General features: G+C 38.2%; 1 protein-coding gene across 2 annotated transcripts in view; it reads left to right on the top strand.

Annotated features, from left to right (window-relative positions):
* LRP12 (LDL receptor related protein 12) overlaps window positions 1-7,664 on the top strand; it is an 86,139-nt gene extending 78,475 nt beyond the window's left edge. For both annotated transcript variants that reach the window (XM_081502270.1, XM_081502269.1), the window contains 2 exons: window positions 478-610; window positions 5,379-7,664. In XM_081502270.1, the coding sequence (XP_081358396.1) occupies window positions 478-610; window positions 5,379-6,245 (1,000 nt within the window). In that variant the 3' untranslated portion in view covers window positions 6,246-7,664. The remainder of the gene's footprint in view (window positions 1-477; window positions 611-5,378) is intronic.
* Window positions 7,665-14,387: the final 6,723 nt, after the last annotated feature.

The following is a 14,387-nucleotide window of genomic DNA, read 5'->3' as shown; positions in this document are numbered from 1 at the left end:
CTTAGGACACACGCGCACAACAGAAGAGCACAATGAAGACCAGAGGTCTTGAGTTTAAGAACAGGTTATTCCAGAATGGGTTTTGGCAACTCATTTCACTGTTTTCCTTACCTGAAGAGTAAATGTGTTGGACTTGATGAATAAAGTATCTTCTAAGAATATTCAAGTACATTCACCTCAAGTCTCAAGCCCCTATGATCTCAGAAGTTTAAAGATCTAGTACTTTTATCTTTTACAGGGATATTTAATTTATTAAAACAGTGATCCAGTCCCCTAGTGTAAAACCACATGAGGCTGGACTGTCCGCTTCATCTCTATGTTCTCAGTGTAGGGTAGTATAGATACTCACCAAATGTTGGCTGATTCTGCTTTACAAATGAACAAATAGATTAATTACTTGTTGATAATTTAAAAATTACTGTTTTGGCTTGCCTTTTTTTTTTTTTAACTCCTTTTATCCCCCTGTTTCTCTCAAAGATCATTTGAAACACAGTTGTCCAGAGTGGAAGCAGAATTGTTAAGAAGAGAAGCTCCTCCCTCTTATGGACAATTGATCGCTCAGGGTTTAATTCCACCAGTTGAAGATTTTCCTGTTTGTTCACCTAATCAGGTATGTTACAATTTATGATTTCTGTTTCAGTACCTCTTAAAATGAAGTCTATACTTACATGTAGTGGTGAAGGACCCTTGATTGTGTCAGAATTTTTGCAGTCGAGTCAAAAATTAAATAAATGGAAGATTTGAAATTATACAGTTGACGCCTGAACAATGTGGGTGTTAGGGGCATCAGTGCTCCATGCAGGTGAAAATTCACATGTAACTTTATAGTTGAGCTTCCCAGGTGGCCCAGAGGTAAAGAATCCACCTGCCAACGCAGGAGATGCAGTTCGATCCCTGGATTGGGAAGATCCCCCGGAGAAGGAAATGGCAACCCACTCCAGTATTCTTGCCTGGGAAATTCCATTGACAGAGGAGCCTGGTAGGCTACAATCCATGGGGTCACAAGAGAGTCAGACATGACTGAGCGACTAAACAACAACTTTATAGTCAGCCTTCTGTCTGGGGCTCAGCGTCCACAAATTCAACCAACCATAGACGATGTGGTGCTGTAGTATTTGCAACTGAAAAAAAAAGATCCATAAATAGTGAACCTGGGGAAGCCTATGTTGCTCAAGGGTCTACTCTAGTTGTTTCATTATATTTTAACAAATTCAGAAGTATACTTTTCATTCTTTACTTCTTATTTGGTTATGTGATTCTTAAGCATTTTAATGTTTAGGATGTGCTTAGTCGCTCAGTCATGTCTGACTCTTTGAGACCCCATGGGCTGTAAGCCACCAGGCTCCCCTGTCCATGGGGTTCTCCAGGCAAGAATATTGGAGTGGGTTGCCATACCCTCCTCCAGGGGATCGGCCCCACCCCAGGATCAAGCCCATGTCTCTTATGTTTCCTGCATTGGCAAGCGGGTTCTTTACCACTAGCACCACTTGGGAAGCCCTAATGTTTAGAATAATTTAGTACATTGAAATTCAAAAGTAAAGTCTGACAACTTATTTTCTTCTTGAACTGTTTCAAAGATTTAAGAATAAATACTAAAGTTGATACACTTAGAAATATGTTAGTAACACGCAAGATTAAAATAAAAGTCATTGAAATGAAGTTAATATTTCCACCTTCCTTGAGAGAAAACCTCTTCACAGCTGGATTTTACAGTGCTTAAAAATCCATATCATTTTCTTTAAATAGTAACTCATTCTTTTTTTTTAATTTTTATAGTTTATTTTGGAGTATAGCCAATTAACAATGTTATCAAAGTTTCAGGTCGACAGCAAAGGGATTCAACCATATATATTTATATATGTATCCATTCTCTTCCAAACTCCCCTCCTATACAGTCATTCTTTATTAATGTTGCTGAATTCTTTAAATTTTTGTTAGCAATTTTTTAAATTGAAGTGTAGTTTGTTTACAGTGTTGTCTTAGTTTCTGGTATACAGCAAAGTGATTCAGTTATATACATTCTTTTTCATATTTTTTTCTGTAATAGGTTATTACAAGATGTTGAATATAGTTCCTAGCAATTTCTTCTTTAATTTCTTTTTCAATTCTTAAAATTGTGCCAGGGTTCATAAGGCCATAAGGGTGTATACATTTAAAATGTAAATTCATCCTGAAATAATTCTAAAAATTGTTCCCAGTATCAGAATTAAGAAAAATTGTTAGACATTGTTTTCCCAGTGATTGAAAGTGAAAGTCGCTCAGTCATGTCTGACTCTTTGCGACTCCATGGATAGTCCATGAAATTCTCCAGGCCAGAATACTGGAGTGGGTAGCCATTTCCTTCTCCAGGGGACTCTTCCCAACTCAGGGATCGAACCCAGGTCTCTTGCATTGCAGGCGGATTCTTTCCCAGCTGAGCCACCAGGGAAGCCCAGTGCTTAACTCTGTTCAAAATGAAAGTCCATTTCCTTTTTGGTAAATGAGATTCCTGATTGCAATCTGTCACCTTATTTCAGTCTTTTTAGGAAATCTCTGTGAGAATTTGTAGTTTTAAAACATTTCTCTTGATATAATTTGCTAAGTAAATAATTCAGAATTTCCACTGGTTAAAATTTTGTGTGCAACACATTAAGAACCTACCTTGTGGCTTTTTCATAATATATTGTTGGTCCTGCCATGGGGAAGGGTTCTTTTTAGGTAAGAATTCAGAGGATGGTTAATTCCATGCACCCCCTCTACCATCTGTCACCCACCACCTGTATACTCTGAGGCTACCTTCAAGAGTTTAGTCAACTGTGAGTTACATGGAGCATAGTCCACATATGATAGCCCTCACTTCTAATAACAATTGTAAGTTCAGGGGCTCCCAAAACCATCCTTCAGTTTGATAATTCACTAGAAAGCCTCAGAGCTCATTGAAAGCTGCTATATACCATGTTGTAACTTTTATTGCTGGGAAAGCACCCAGATTAAATCAGCCAAAGTAAGAGACGTATAGAACAGGGTTCAGGAGAACATCAAACACAACCCTTCCAATGGTCTTTTCCCCATAATGTCAGGACAGTGTAACTCTCTCAACACCAGTGAATGACCATATGCATGAAACATTGCCATCTAGGGAATCTCACCCAAACTTGGTGTCCAGGGTTTTTATTGGAGCTCCATCACATAGGCACAATTCGTTGCACACATGACTGATCCCGGTTTCTAGCCCTTCAGAGATTGACTGATTCTGCTGATTGAGAGCCCTCACTGTGCATCACATTCTTGTGGCTCAGAGCCTCCACCTAAAACACACTATTCCTCTCTGGCTGGCCCAAGGCTCCACACAAGGATACTTACTTCCATCAGAGACGACGTTCCAGGGATTGAGATCTCTTCCCAGAAGTAAAGGGCGAAGGTCAGATTTCACTTGGGGTAAAGTTTTGTTAACTCCCCATAACCGCTTTCCTCTTGGGTCGTAATTTATCCTGAGAGAATTTTGATTCAACAAAGTTTTAAAATAAAACATGTTTATAAACTAGATTTTATTCAGTTAATAAGATTAAACTCTCCGGTTTGAAACTTTTGTTAATAAATTATCAAATTTCTATATTAGTTTTTGAAAATAATTATTTTCTGAATTACCATCTCATTCAAAATAGCGATCCTTTCTGAGGCATGCTTGCTTTCTTCTGCTTCATAAACTGAAGAAGTATATGAAATTATTCCTAAAACAATCATGAGATCCCCTTGTAGAATCGAATTGGCAGTCATTTAATTAAACAGACTTTGAAACGAATAGAGAACTTCATCTCACTGTGTGGCAGACTGTACTGTTAAAGTCGGCTTTGAAGGGTGCTGAAGGCGTTGCGGATGGCGACTGCCTAAGAGGGGAGCATAGCTGAAGAGCCTGTATTCCTTGCTGGATTTAATGGCAGTGCTCACACAAAGCCTTAGAACTTGAATGCCAGATGAGGAGAACCAAATCTGTGGAGTTCATAGGGATGTGAACCACTTTTAGTTTATATTCTTAATTGGTGAAAAATCTTTAACTGGCATACTAAATTTATATGTGCTGATATTCAGATTTCTTAATGACAATCTGTTCTTTATTAAGGCAAGACTGTGAGATATTCCTGTGATAGTAGCTTCCATATTTCAGGGATTATGTTCAAAGAGTCTATATGGAAATCACAGATAAATGCAGTACCAGTCACAGAGAGAGATGGAGAACATACTATCACATTTTTGTATTCTCGTCCCTTCTTTTCTTCTGTGAGGAGGAGGGGCAAGAGTCATTCATTTTGGCAGACAGAAGCTGTATCTTCATTTGAAAGGGAGTATATCAGCTTACCGTTGTTTCTTGGAAATACTGTGTTTTAAATACTAAATGCCAGATTGATGAAAGCTGTGTTTGTTCCAAGTTTGATAACTCCTTTTTATAACCACTAGATGGAGCTTAAAGACTGTTTTTATAACAGTAGCTTGTTGGGTTTTTGTTTTTGTTTTTTTAATAATTCTGATAGTCATTCATCTACCAAAAAAACAGTAGGTTTTTCTTTCAGTAGAGCAATATGGTCACCTCCCAAATGCACTAGTTAAAAATCATCAGTTTTCAAAGAATAAGGTTATAATTTATGTTTAACATGACAGTAAGACTTAAATCTTTAAGATTGAGAAGAAACCCAAATGTCTCAGATACCACTGAATAGTGCTATAAACAATTATTTTCTTTGACTTTTTGTTTTCTGTGCTGCATTACAAATATAATAATTCCTCTGTTTATGGTAATATAAATAAATTCTCAGTATCTACTCATTCAACAAATCCTTGGTTTTAACCTTGTAAATCAAGTTTTATTTGTTCTGTTCTAAACAAACAGATAAACAGCCTGGTTTTCACACTCCTGTAAGTCATTTACAGAATTATGGTAGAGATCATTCTGTGCTCCTAGCTAAAGAAGTATCAAATAATTTCATTTTCATCTTTGATACATTTCTGGGATTGGATTACTGTGTGAAGTTTTAAAATTGCTGTTGTGATTGACATTAAGTATCATTTTAAAGTTCATTTATAAAGTATCAAGAAAATCTTAAACACAGTGAACAGTGGTTCCAGTTATAGGTTAGTTTCTGGAGCTGGATGAACCTGTATCAATAAGAGAGTTTAATTTATCTTTCATAGACCCTGCTGCTGCTGCTAAGTCGCTTCAGTCGTGTCCGACTCTGTGCGACCCCATAGACGGCAGCCCACCAGGGTCCGCCATCCCTGTGATTCTCCAGGCAAGAATACTGGAGTGGGTCATAGACCGTAACAATGACTAATAGAATTTTTATCCACAACACAGTTTTAATACCTTGTTTTCAGCTGTCTTAAGATCTTTTTTTTTTTTGCAGGCGTCTGTTTTGGAAAACCTGAGGCTAGCTGTACGGTCTCAGCTTGGATTTACTTCCATCAGGCTTCCTATGGCAGGCAGATCCAGCAACATCTGGAATCGTATTTTTAATTTTGCAAGGTCACGCCATTCAGGGTCGTTGGCTCTGGTCTCAGCAGATGGAGATGAGGTTGTCCCTAGCCAGAGTACCAGCAGAGAACCTGAAAGAAATCACACTCACAGAAGTCTGTTTTCCGTGGAGTCTGACGACACAGACACAGAAAATGAGAGAAGAGATACAGCAGGAGCATCAGGCGGGGTCGCGGCTCCTTTGCCCCAAAAAGTCCCTCCCACGACAGCTGTAGAAGCAACGGTGGGAGCAAGTGGAAGTTCCTCCACTCAGAGCACCCGAGGGGGTCACACAGAGACCGGACAGGATGTGACCAGCGTGGAACCCCCCAGTGTGAGTCCAGCACGGCACCAGCTCACAAGTGCGCTAAGTCGAATGACTCAGGGGCTACGTTGGGTACGTTTTACACTAGGGCGATCAAGCTCCGTGAGTCAGAACCAGAGCCCTTTGAGACAACTTGATAATGGGGTAAATGGAAGAGAAGAAGATGATGACGTCGAAATGCTAATTCCAGTTTCTGAAGGAGCTTCAGACTTTGGTGTGAATGACTGCTCCAGACCACTTCTTGATCTTGCCGCTGATCATGGGCAGGGGCTCAGACAGCCACATAGTGCAGCAAACCCTGGAGTGAGGCCCAGTAGTCGTGACGGCCCGTGTGAGCGCTGTGGTACCGTCCACACTGCCCAGATCCCAGACTCTTGCCTAGAAGCAACGCTGAAAAATGAAACGAGTGATGATGAAGCTTTGTTACTTTGTTAGGTACGGATCCCATCAGGGAGCTTGGATACAAGTTGGAGCAATATCCATTCATTGTTTTGTAATTTTACAATTAAACTAGTTTTCATTTAAAAAGAAAAAAGATGCAGGGCGATTTCTTATTATCATATGTTAGCCTGCATGGTTAAATTAAACAACTGTAACTCTATGAACTTTAGAGTTTACTATTTTAGCAGCTAAAAATGCATTATGTATTCAGATTGTTCAGTAATGTTTTTCCATTTGTTTCTAATTGTTTTCATTCCGGTACTGTGGTTAGCAATAGAGATGTGGCTGCTGAAACTCATTTGACTGTCAGTTTATCTATCCTATGTTAAAATATTTCTTTGTTCAGAATAATACCTTCTTTTAATTAAACCCTTTATGCTTTTGCCAACACATCTTGTAAGTTAATATACTAGATGTTAAGGTTGTTAATATAAAAAGTGAAAATTCCTTATAGTCATCTATTTTTATTTATATAACATTTGTCTAAGCATTATTGGATTTCATCATAACATGAGCTTGTCAAAGGGAAAAGAAACTTTGTCTAAAATTTTTTCTCTTATGTTTAACATGCAATGATGTGAAATTTAGATAGTTAGATAAATTAATGGCAAAAAACAAAACTCTTTTATAGGTTTTCTAATGTTGACTTTAATACTCTAATATGGTACAAACCAAATGGTAAAAATCCCAAGTCATTTCTTTTTCATCTCTATTTAAGGACAAAATTAAGCAGATGAAGATATTCTACTATGCATTAAATCTTGAACTTTATGTGTACAAAAACTGTACAAGACAAGTTCCAACTGGTAATGTCTTTCCCTGATACAGGGTTATGCTTGTATTGGACCCTAGGGATTTGCACTAAAATCATATTAAGGTCTCAGATGAGTTTAGTGCAGAAGCACTATCACTTTAAATACTATTATTTGCTATCATGATGACTGTATTTCCATAGCTTTTTGGAGGGATGAGGGGGCATTTTTATTACAACTTGAGATTGCTTTGCTGGTTTCATATTTATTTGTTGTATTTAAAGACTGCATTCTTGTAAGAAAGTGATTTTTTTCAATATATTTTATTCATGAGGGGAGGATCATGCTACATGAAAAGCAAATTAATAAGTCATTCAGATCACCTCCCTTTTTAAAGTAAAGTGAATTGCAAAACTCCACATATTTTTTTATTGTCGATTCCCATTTATTTATTCTTTAGCTGTCTGTTTTAGTAGCTTAATGATTGAGTATGAAAAACGTATTTGTGTGTGATTATTGCTATTTATTAAATTTTAAATACTTTGCTGAATGTCATTTTAAAGCATGTTTGAGGTCTTGTGTATTTGTCATGTTATGCTGTCAGGAAGAACTGACTGAAATGTTTTAATATGTATCAAAAATTAAAATTACTTTTTTTGTATTGCCTTGAGGTACTTTTTAACTCGAAGTTGCTCTTTATTTTTGTTCATTTGGTGTATATACAAATTCAGGCCATGAAATATGCAGTATGTCTAGAAGAAAAATTAAAGGGAGATAGTCTTTCTTAACTCCCTTATCATAAAGTAGTAGCTTATACCAGTTTTCAAAGGTAAAAATCCCTAAGGATCTGAATATTATTTTGCCTTTGAAAAAGTTGATGTATCTTAGAAGATTCAGCAACTCTAGCAGTTTTCTTTTTATATTATTTTCAGACATTTTAAACTCCTATGCAATATTTTACTGTCAGAATTTGGTTTACCAAATTAACCTGTTTGAGTCCTATTAATTATATACTATTATGTATAGGTTTTTGGTTTTTGTTTTCTGGCATGTGTTTTTAATTTCTTTGTTTAATTAACTAATACATCTTCTTGGTTTAAACATTAAAAAAATCAAGTCTCTCTCCTACTCCTGACACTCATCTTTTAGTTCCCTTTAAAAGAAAAAGGTACCAACACTACATTCTTGTATACCCCCAGAAATACCATATACATACATAAATGTATCCATGTGTATAAATGCTATATGATATAATACAAATTGTAACATAGTATGCATTATTTTTTTCACTTCTTTTCAAAGGCAAGGTGGATCTACTACTGTTTGAATGTTAAAAGTAAAGTTGGATATTTCTGTTTTTTGACTTTTCACATTTAAACATTTTATCTGTCCTGAATTTAAGACTCCACTTTTTTTTTCCTAGGTAACTACCTAGTTACTGCAAGACTGTTTATTAAATCTATCCTTTCCTCACTTTTGGAAATGACCCTTTTATCATACAGATTTTCATATTGTGTAGATATGTTTCTAGACTCCCATTCCATTCTCTTCAGTTGACCTGCCTTTCTTTTTTTGTACCAATCTTCCACTGTTTTAATAACTGTGATTTTTAAGTGTTCAAATATTCTTGCTTATTTTTCCAGTTGAACTTTAGAATCAACCCTTGTGTTCCACCAAACAAACCCATAGAACTTTTTTTTTTTTTTTGACAGTTTTATAGATCAGCTTGGGGAAATTTGACATCATTATCATGTTAAAAATTTTGTCTAAACCATCCAAAAATGGCTCCCATTTGTTCAAGTCTTTTTGTTGTTTCCTTTGAAGATGCTTCACGTTTTACTTACTGAGATCTTGTAATGTTCTTCAACAGTTCAAGAAATTTTATTATTTTTGTTACCATTATTAAGTCCTTTCCATTTATAATTTAGTCTTATTTTAGTATATACAAAAGGTAAAATGTTTTCTACTCAGCTACCAGACTCTGATTTTCTTATGGTTTCTGATAGTACTTCACTGAGTATTTTTGTGTTTTCCAGTTTTACAGTCATGTCTTCCAGTTTGCATACCTCTTTTTATGTCTTGCTTGCATTGTCTAGTATTTCTAGAATAATGTTAAAATAGATTGGCTATAATGAAGTGGGTTGAGATATACACATTTAATTAATCATATTGAGGATCTGTTGACCCCTGTTTTTAAAAAAAATTAGTCAAGATTGCGTGTTGAATTTTATCACATGCCTTTTCATTTTCCATGGAGATGATCATACGATTTTCTCCTTTGACCTTTTAATATGGATTTTATTAATATATTTTGTACCATCCTTAAATTCCTGAAATAAACTCTACTTGACCATATGTATTATTCTTTCAATGTATTTCCAGATTATTTCATATTTTATTTAGTAGATTTGCATCTGTATTCATCAGTGTAATTAATCATATGTGTGTGTGTGCATGCACCCTTGTGCACTACCTTTAAGAAGCTTTGTGATTGATCTTATGCTGGTAAATTGGAAATATTTTTCTTTCTCCTGAGTTCTGGAACAGTTTGCGTAGCATTGGAATTTTCCTTAAGATTTCAGTGAAATTATCTGATGCTGGTCAGTGTTTGACAAATAGCTCTTTAACAGCTCTTTTGGTATTTATGATAACATGTGTGTAGTTTCTATGTCTTAGCTAGGACCATCAACCATCCATACTGTCCAGGTTTTCAAGTTAATTTCCCAGTGGTGAGCAGAGTTACCCCTTCCTCTTTTGTGTGTATGTCTCTTTCCCCTTAGTATGTATTATGCTTGCTCCCTTATTTTCTTAATTAAGATAGCTAGTAGTTGACCTAATTTGCTGTTTTTGTTTGCTTGTGTACCCCAAGTGGTATGCTTTGAGTGTCTCTTTTATTATTTTTCTGTTTTCCAATTAATTTATTTCCTTTAAATGTCCTACTTTTTCCTTTCCTTAGTTTATTTTGTTGCTCTTTTCTTAACTCCTTGTTAGCATTCAATTTAATCATTTTTATTGTTTCTTAATTATTAATATGAGATTTAATTCTGTTGTTCAGTTCAGTCACTCAGTCATATCCGACTCTTTGCGACCCCATGGACTGCAGCACGCCAGGCCTCCCTGTCCATCACTAACTCCCAGAGGTTACCCAAACTCATGTCCATTGAGTTAGTGATGCCATCCAACCATCTCATCCTCTGTCGTCCCCTTCTCCTCCTGCCCTCAATCTTTCCCAGCATCAGGGTCTTTTCAAATGAGTCAGCTCTTCGCATGAGGTGGCCAAATATTGGAGTTTCAGCTTCAACATCAGTCCTTCCAGTGAACACCCAGGACTGATCTCCTTTAGGATGGACTGGTTGGATTTCCTTGCAGTCCAAGGGACTCTCAAGAGTCTTCTCCAACTCCACAGTTCAAAAGCATCAATTCTTTTGTGCTCAGTTGTCTTTATAGTCCAACTCTCACACCCATACATGACTACTGGAAAAACCATAGCCTTGACTAGACAGACCTTTGTTGACAAAGTAATGTCTCTGCTTTTTAATATGCTGTCTAGGTTGGTTATAACTTAATTCTGAGTGCTGCTTAAATAGGCCAAAATACCTAGGTGTATTAGTGTTGTCATTACTTTTATATTCCAGGTGTTCTGAAGTTTGTTTTTATTTCCTCCTTAACCCACAAGTTGTATAAAAGAAGGCTTTTTCCTTTTTTTGCTATGGATTGTTTTTTATTTTACCAAATAATAGCAGATTCGGTGTGGGTATTGGTATTGTTGTCTGATTGCTTTATTAATTCTTTTTTTTTTTTGGCACCAGAATCAGCAAATGTTATGTGTATTATATTTACTGTGGGTAGTTTATTGTCTTTTCTTAATTTTTAATATCCAGGATCATTTTTTTGAAGTATATTCCCTGTTTACAGAATGTAGATTTTATTAGATATTACTCAGTTTATCATGTACCATTTAGATCTTCTCCCCTGTATTCTGTCTTATCAGTCTGTCCGTCAGAGCTCTACTGTTGGTATCAAGGAAGAGGGGCAACCACAGGGCTGTGTCACACGGGCTCAGAGGTCGCAGCCCTGCCTCAGCTCATGTCACTCACTAGGACCAAGAACATAAGCACGTAATGAGGGGAGTCTTCCAGCAAGATGTTGGGGTTTCAGCTGCTACTACTGCTTACCACTGTCATCCACTGTTAAGCTGGAAATAAATGCATATGACGTTTAGAATAAAGGGGAAAAGAGCAGAATGAATTCACTAGGTGTTCACTGAGTCTCTACCACAGACCCAGCGATACTGCGGTGACCTGCCTGCTGCTCACCACTCAAGTTGCTTGGCCATTCCCTCACCCTTCCTCCTGAATTCCAGGGAGAAAAGGACCACAACTTGACCCATTTTACTCAAGTGGGTCCCTGTTTAAAAACTGATGGACATCTCTGCATAAGCTTCTTAGGACCTAGTCTCAGAAGGGCCAAAATATCACTTCTACCGTATTCTGTTGGTCCAACAAACCACTAAAGCCACCCCAGATTCCACAGAAACAAACAGACTCCACTCTATAGTTGACATAGCAAAGAATTTGTGACATCTATAATCCATCTCAGGAGAGTACTTGATATGTAAGAAACACCAAGTTGCCAGAATTAATATCTTAAGCAGAAAGACAGTGCTGTAGTCCTAGTAAGAGGGTCGCTTGTGAACTTCCCTGGTGGTCCAGTGGTTGGGAGCCTGCCAGTGCCAGGGACACGCGTCTGATCCCTGGTCCAGGAAGATCCCACATACTGCAGGGCAACTCAAGTCTGCTCGCCACAACTACTGAGCCCACACACCACCACTACTGAATCCAGTGCTCCCTAAAGCTGGTGCTCCAAAACAAGCCACTGCAGTGAGAAGCCCACACTCCAAAACCCAGAGTAGCCTCCGCTCACTGCTACTAGAGAAAGCCCATGTGCAGCAAGGAACACCCAGGGCAGCCAAGAAAAAATAATTTTTTAAAAAAAAGAAACTCATTTGCTAAAAGACTATCACATTAACTCAGCTCCTCTATCATATGTCAAGTACATTAATCGTGCATATCTTGGTTTATTAGAAATACAACAGTGTGACAATTAGCCTTAGTGTATTTGGATGAGAAATCAGAGCATTGATGCAAATTTAGATAAGCATATTTAGGCAGTATGAATGTTAAGGTTATTAAAATTTTTCAACTAAGTTTATATTTGTTATTGTAACCTATGGGCTTCCTTCATAGCTCACTCGGTAAAGATTCTACCTGCAATGTAGGAGACCCGGGTTCAATCCCTGGGTCGGGAAGATCCCCTGGAGAAAGCAATGGCAACCCACTCCAGTATTCGTGCCTGGAAAATTCCATAGAGAGAGGAGCCTGGCAGGCTACAGTCCATGGACTCGCAAGACTCTAAAATATTTTTAAATTTTTAGAGGCAATGTCGTGGATAAAAACAGAGCCACATTGCCTGTCCTACTCCTTCCTATCATGCAGTCTTCAGTAAGTCCCTAATCACTCTGCACTTCAGATCTTCATCTATCAATGGGGATGACGGGCCTCTTGGAAGATTACTGTATGTAAAGCTCTTGAAGCAGTGCCTGGCTGATCGTAAGGACGGCATCTTTGCTATTACTGTCACTCAATGTTAAGCAGAAAACATCTCTGAAGTTTGAATTAGATGAGATCTTGTATGTGAAAAGTCCAGAAATATTCATGGTCTCTGAAGATCATGAAGATGTGCTTCCTGGGTGCTTCTGAGGGCAACCACTTCCCCTGGGATCATCGTGGACATGAACCAGCAACCCAGAGTAAACGTCAGAATGGGAGCAAGGGGGAAAGAAACAGTAGCAGCCCATTTGTAATGAGTTCAGGGGAGTTCCAAGACCCAAGAGACAGGACCTTGCTGAGCCTGGGATCCGAGGAAATGGCCATAGTGACTGAATCTGGAGAAGGGTCTTCACGGGTCTCCTAGAACAGCAGTAATTTTTAGATCACTTAGTTCCCTGTGGAAGCATCATTAGTGGCTTCCCTGATGGCTCAGATGGTAGAGAATCTGCCATGCAGGAGACCCAGGTTTGATCCCTGAGTCCCTCCTCCCTGGAGGAGGGCATGGCAACCCACTTCAGTATTCTTGCCTGGAGAATCCCATGGACAGAAGAGCCTGGCAGGCTACAGTCCATGGGGGTCTCAGAGAATCAGACATGACTGAGCATCTTTCACTTCACTTTCAATCCCCTCACTGGAGCAAGTATGTGTGTACTCAACATCCAGAGGAGAGAAGCCTCCTTTTGAGGGTTTGGGGAAAGAATAAAACAGACCTCTTGTCTCTGAGCAACTGCACCAGCCTTGGCCTAACTCCTTTGACTTCTAGTTCCGTGAAGCAAGTGTAGTTAAGAGTCTCACTCATCCACGGAGTATGACATGCGTAACTCCTCTGCAGGTTCTTAAGTGGGAAATAACAACAGTAGTTGACAGGATTAAATGAGACAATATATGTAAAAGCTAGTTAGAATAATGACTGTGAAATGCAGTGTAAGTGCTCCATAAACAATAAAGGAGGCTACACGATCATGTTATCAATGCACTGCTCACCCTGCTGTCTTTCAGCACCAACTATTTGTCTCTTGGACTTTCCTATAAGGTTTTGTTTGAAAAAAGTGGTATGAGAATTTATAAATTTTGGAAACCAGTGCTAGAACATGACAAGACTAAGTTGCCCTAATTAGGGCACGCATGGTTTGTTGTCGTTCAGTCACAAAGTCGTGCCTGACTCTTTGCGACTCCATGGATTACAGCACACCAGGCTTCCCTGTTCTTCACTGTCTCCTAGAGTTTGCTCAGATTCATGTCCACTGAGTTGCTCATGATATCTAACACCTCATCTTCTGCCACCCCCTTCTCCTTTTGCCTTCAATCTTTCCCAGCATCAGGGTCTTTTCCAGTGAGTTGGCTCTTTACATCAGGTGGGCCAAGTATTGGAGCTTCAGCTTCAGCATCAATCCTTCCAGTGAATATTCTGGGTTGATTTCCTTTAGGATTGTCTGGTTTGATCTGCTTGCTGTCCAAGGGAATCTCAAGAGTCTTCAACACCACAATTCGAAAGCATCAGTTCTTTGGCACTCAGCCTTCTTTGTGGTCCAACTCTCACATCTGTACATGACTACTAGAAAAACCACAGTTTTGACTATAAGGACCTTTGTTGGCAAAGTTATGTTTCTGCTTTTTAATACGCTGTCTAGGTTTGTCATTGCTTTTCTTCCAAGAAGCAAGTGTCTTTTAATTTCATGGCTGCAGTGATCTTGGAGTACAAGAAAAGAGTCTGTTGCTGCTTCCAATTTTTCTCCATCTATTTGCCATGAAGTGATAGGACCAGATACCATGAT

The sequence above is a fragment of the Giraffa tippelskirchi genome, chromosome 6 (assembly GCF_054371585.1).
Source record: "Giraffa tippelskirchi isolate mGirTip1 chromosome 6, T2T-mGirTip1v1.2.pri, whole genome shotgun sequence".
Lineage (NCBI taxonomy): Eukaryota > Metazoa > Chordata > Mammalia > Artiodactyla > Giraffidae > Giraffa > Giraffa tippelskirchi.
The sequence above is the reverse complement of the archived record's forward strand: the minus strand, read 5'-3'. Positions and strand labels throughout refer to the sequence as shown.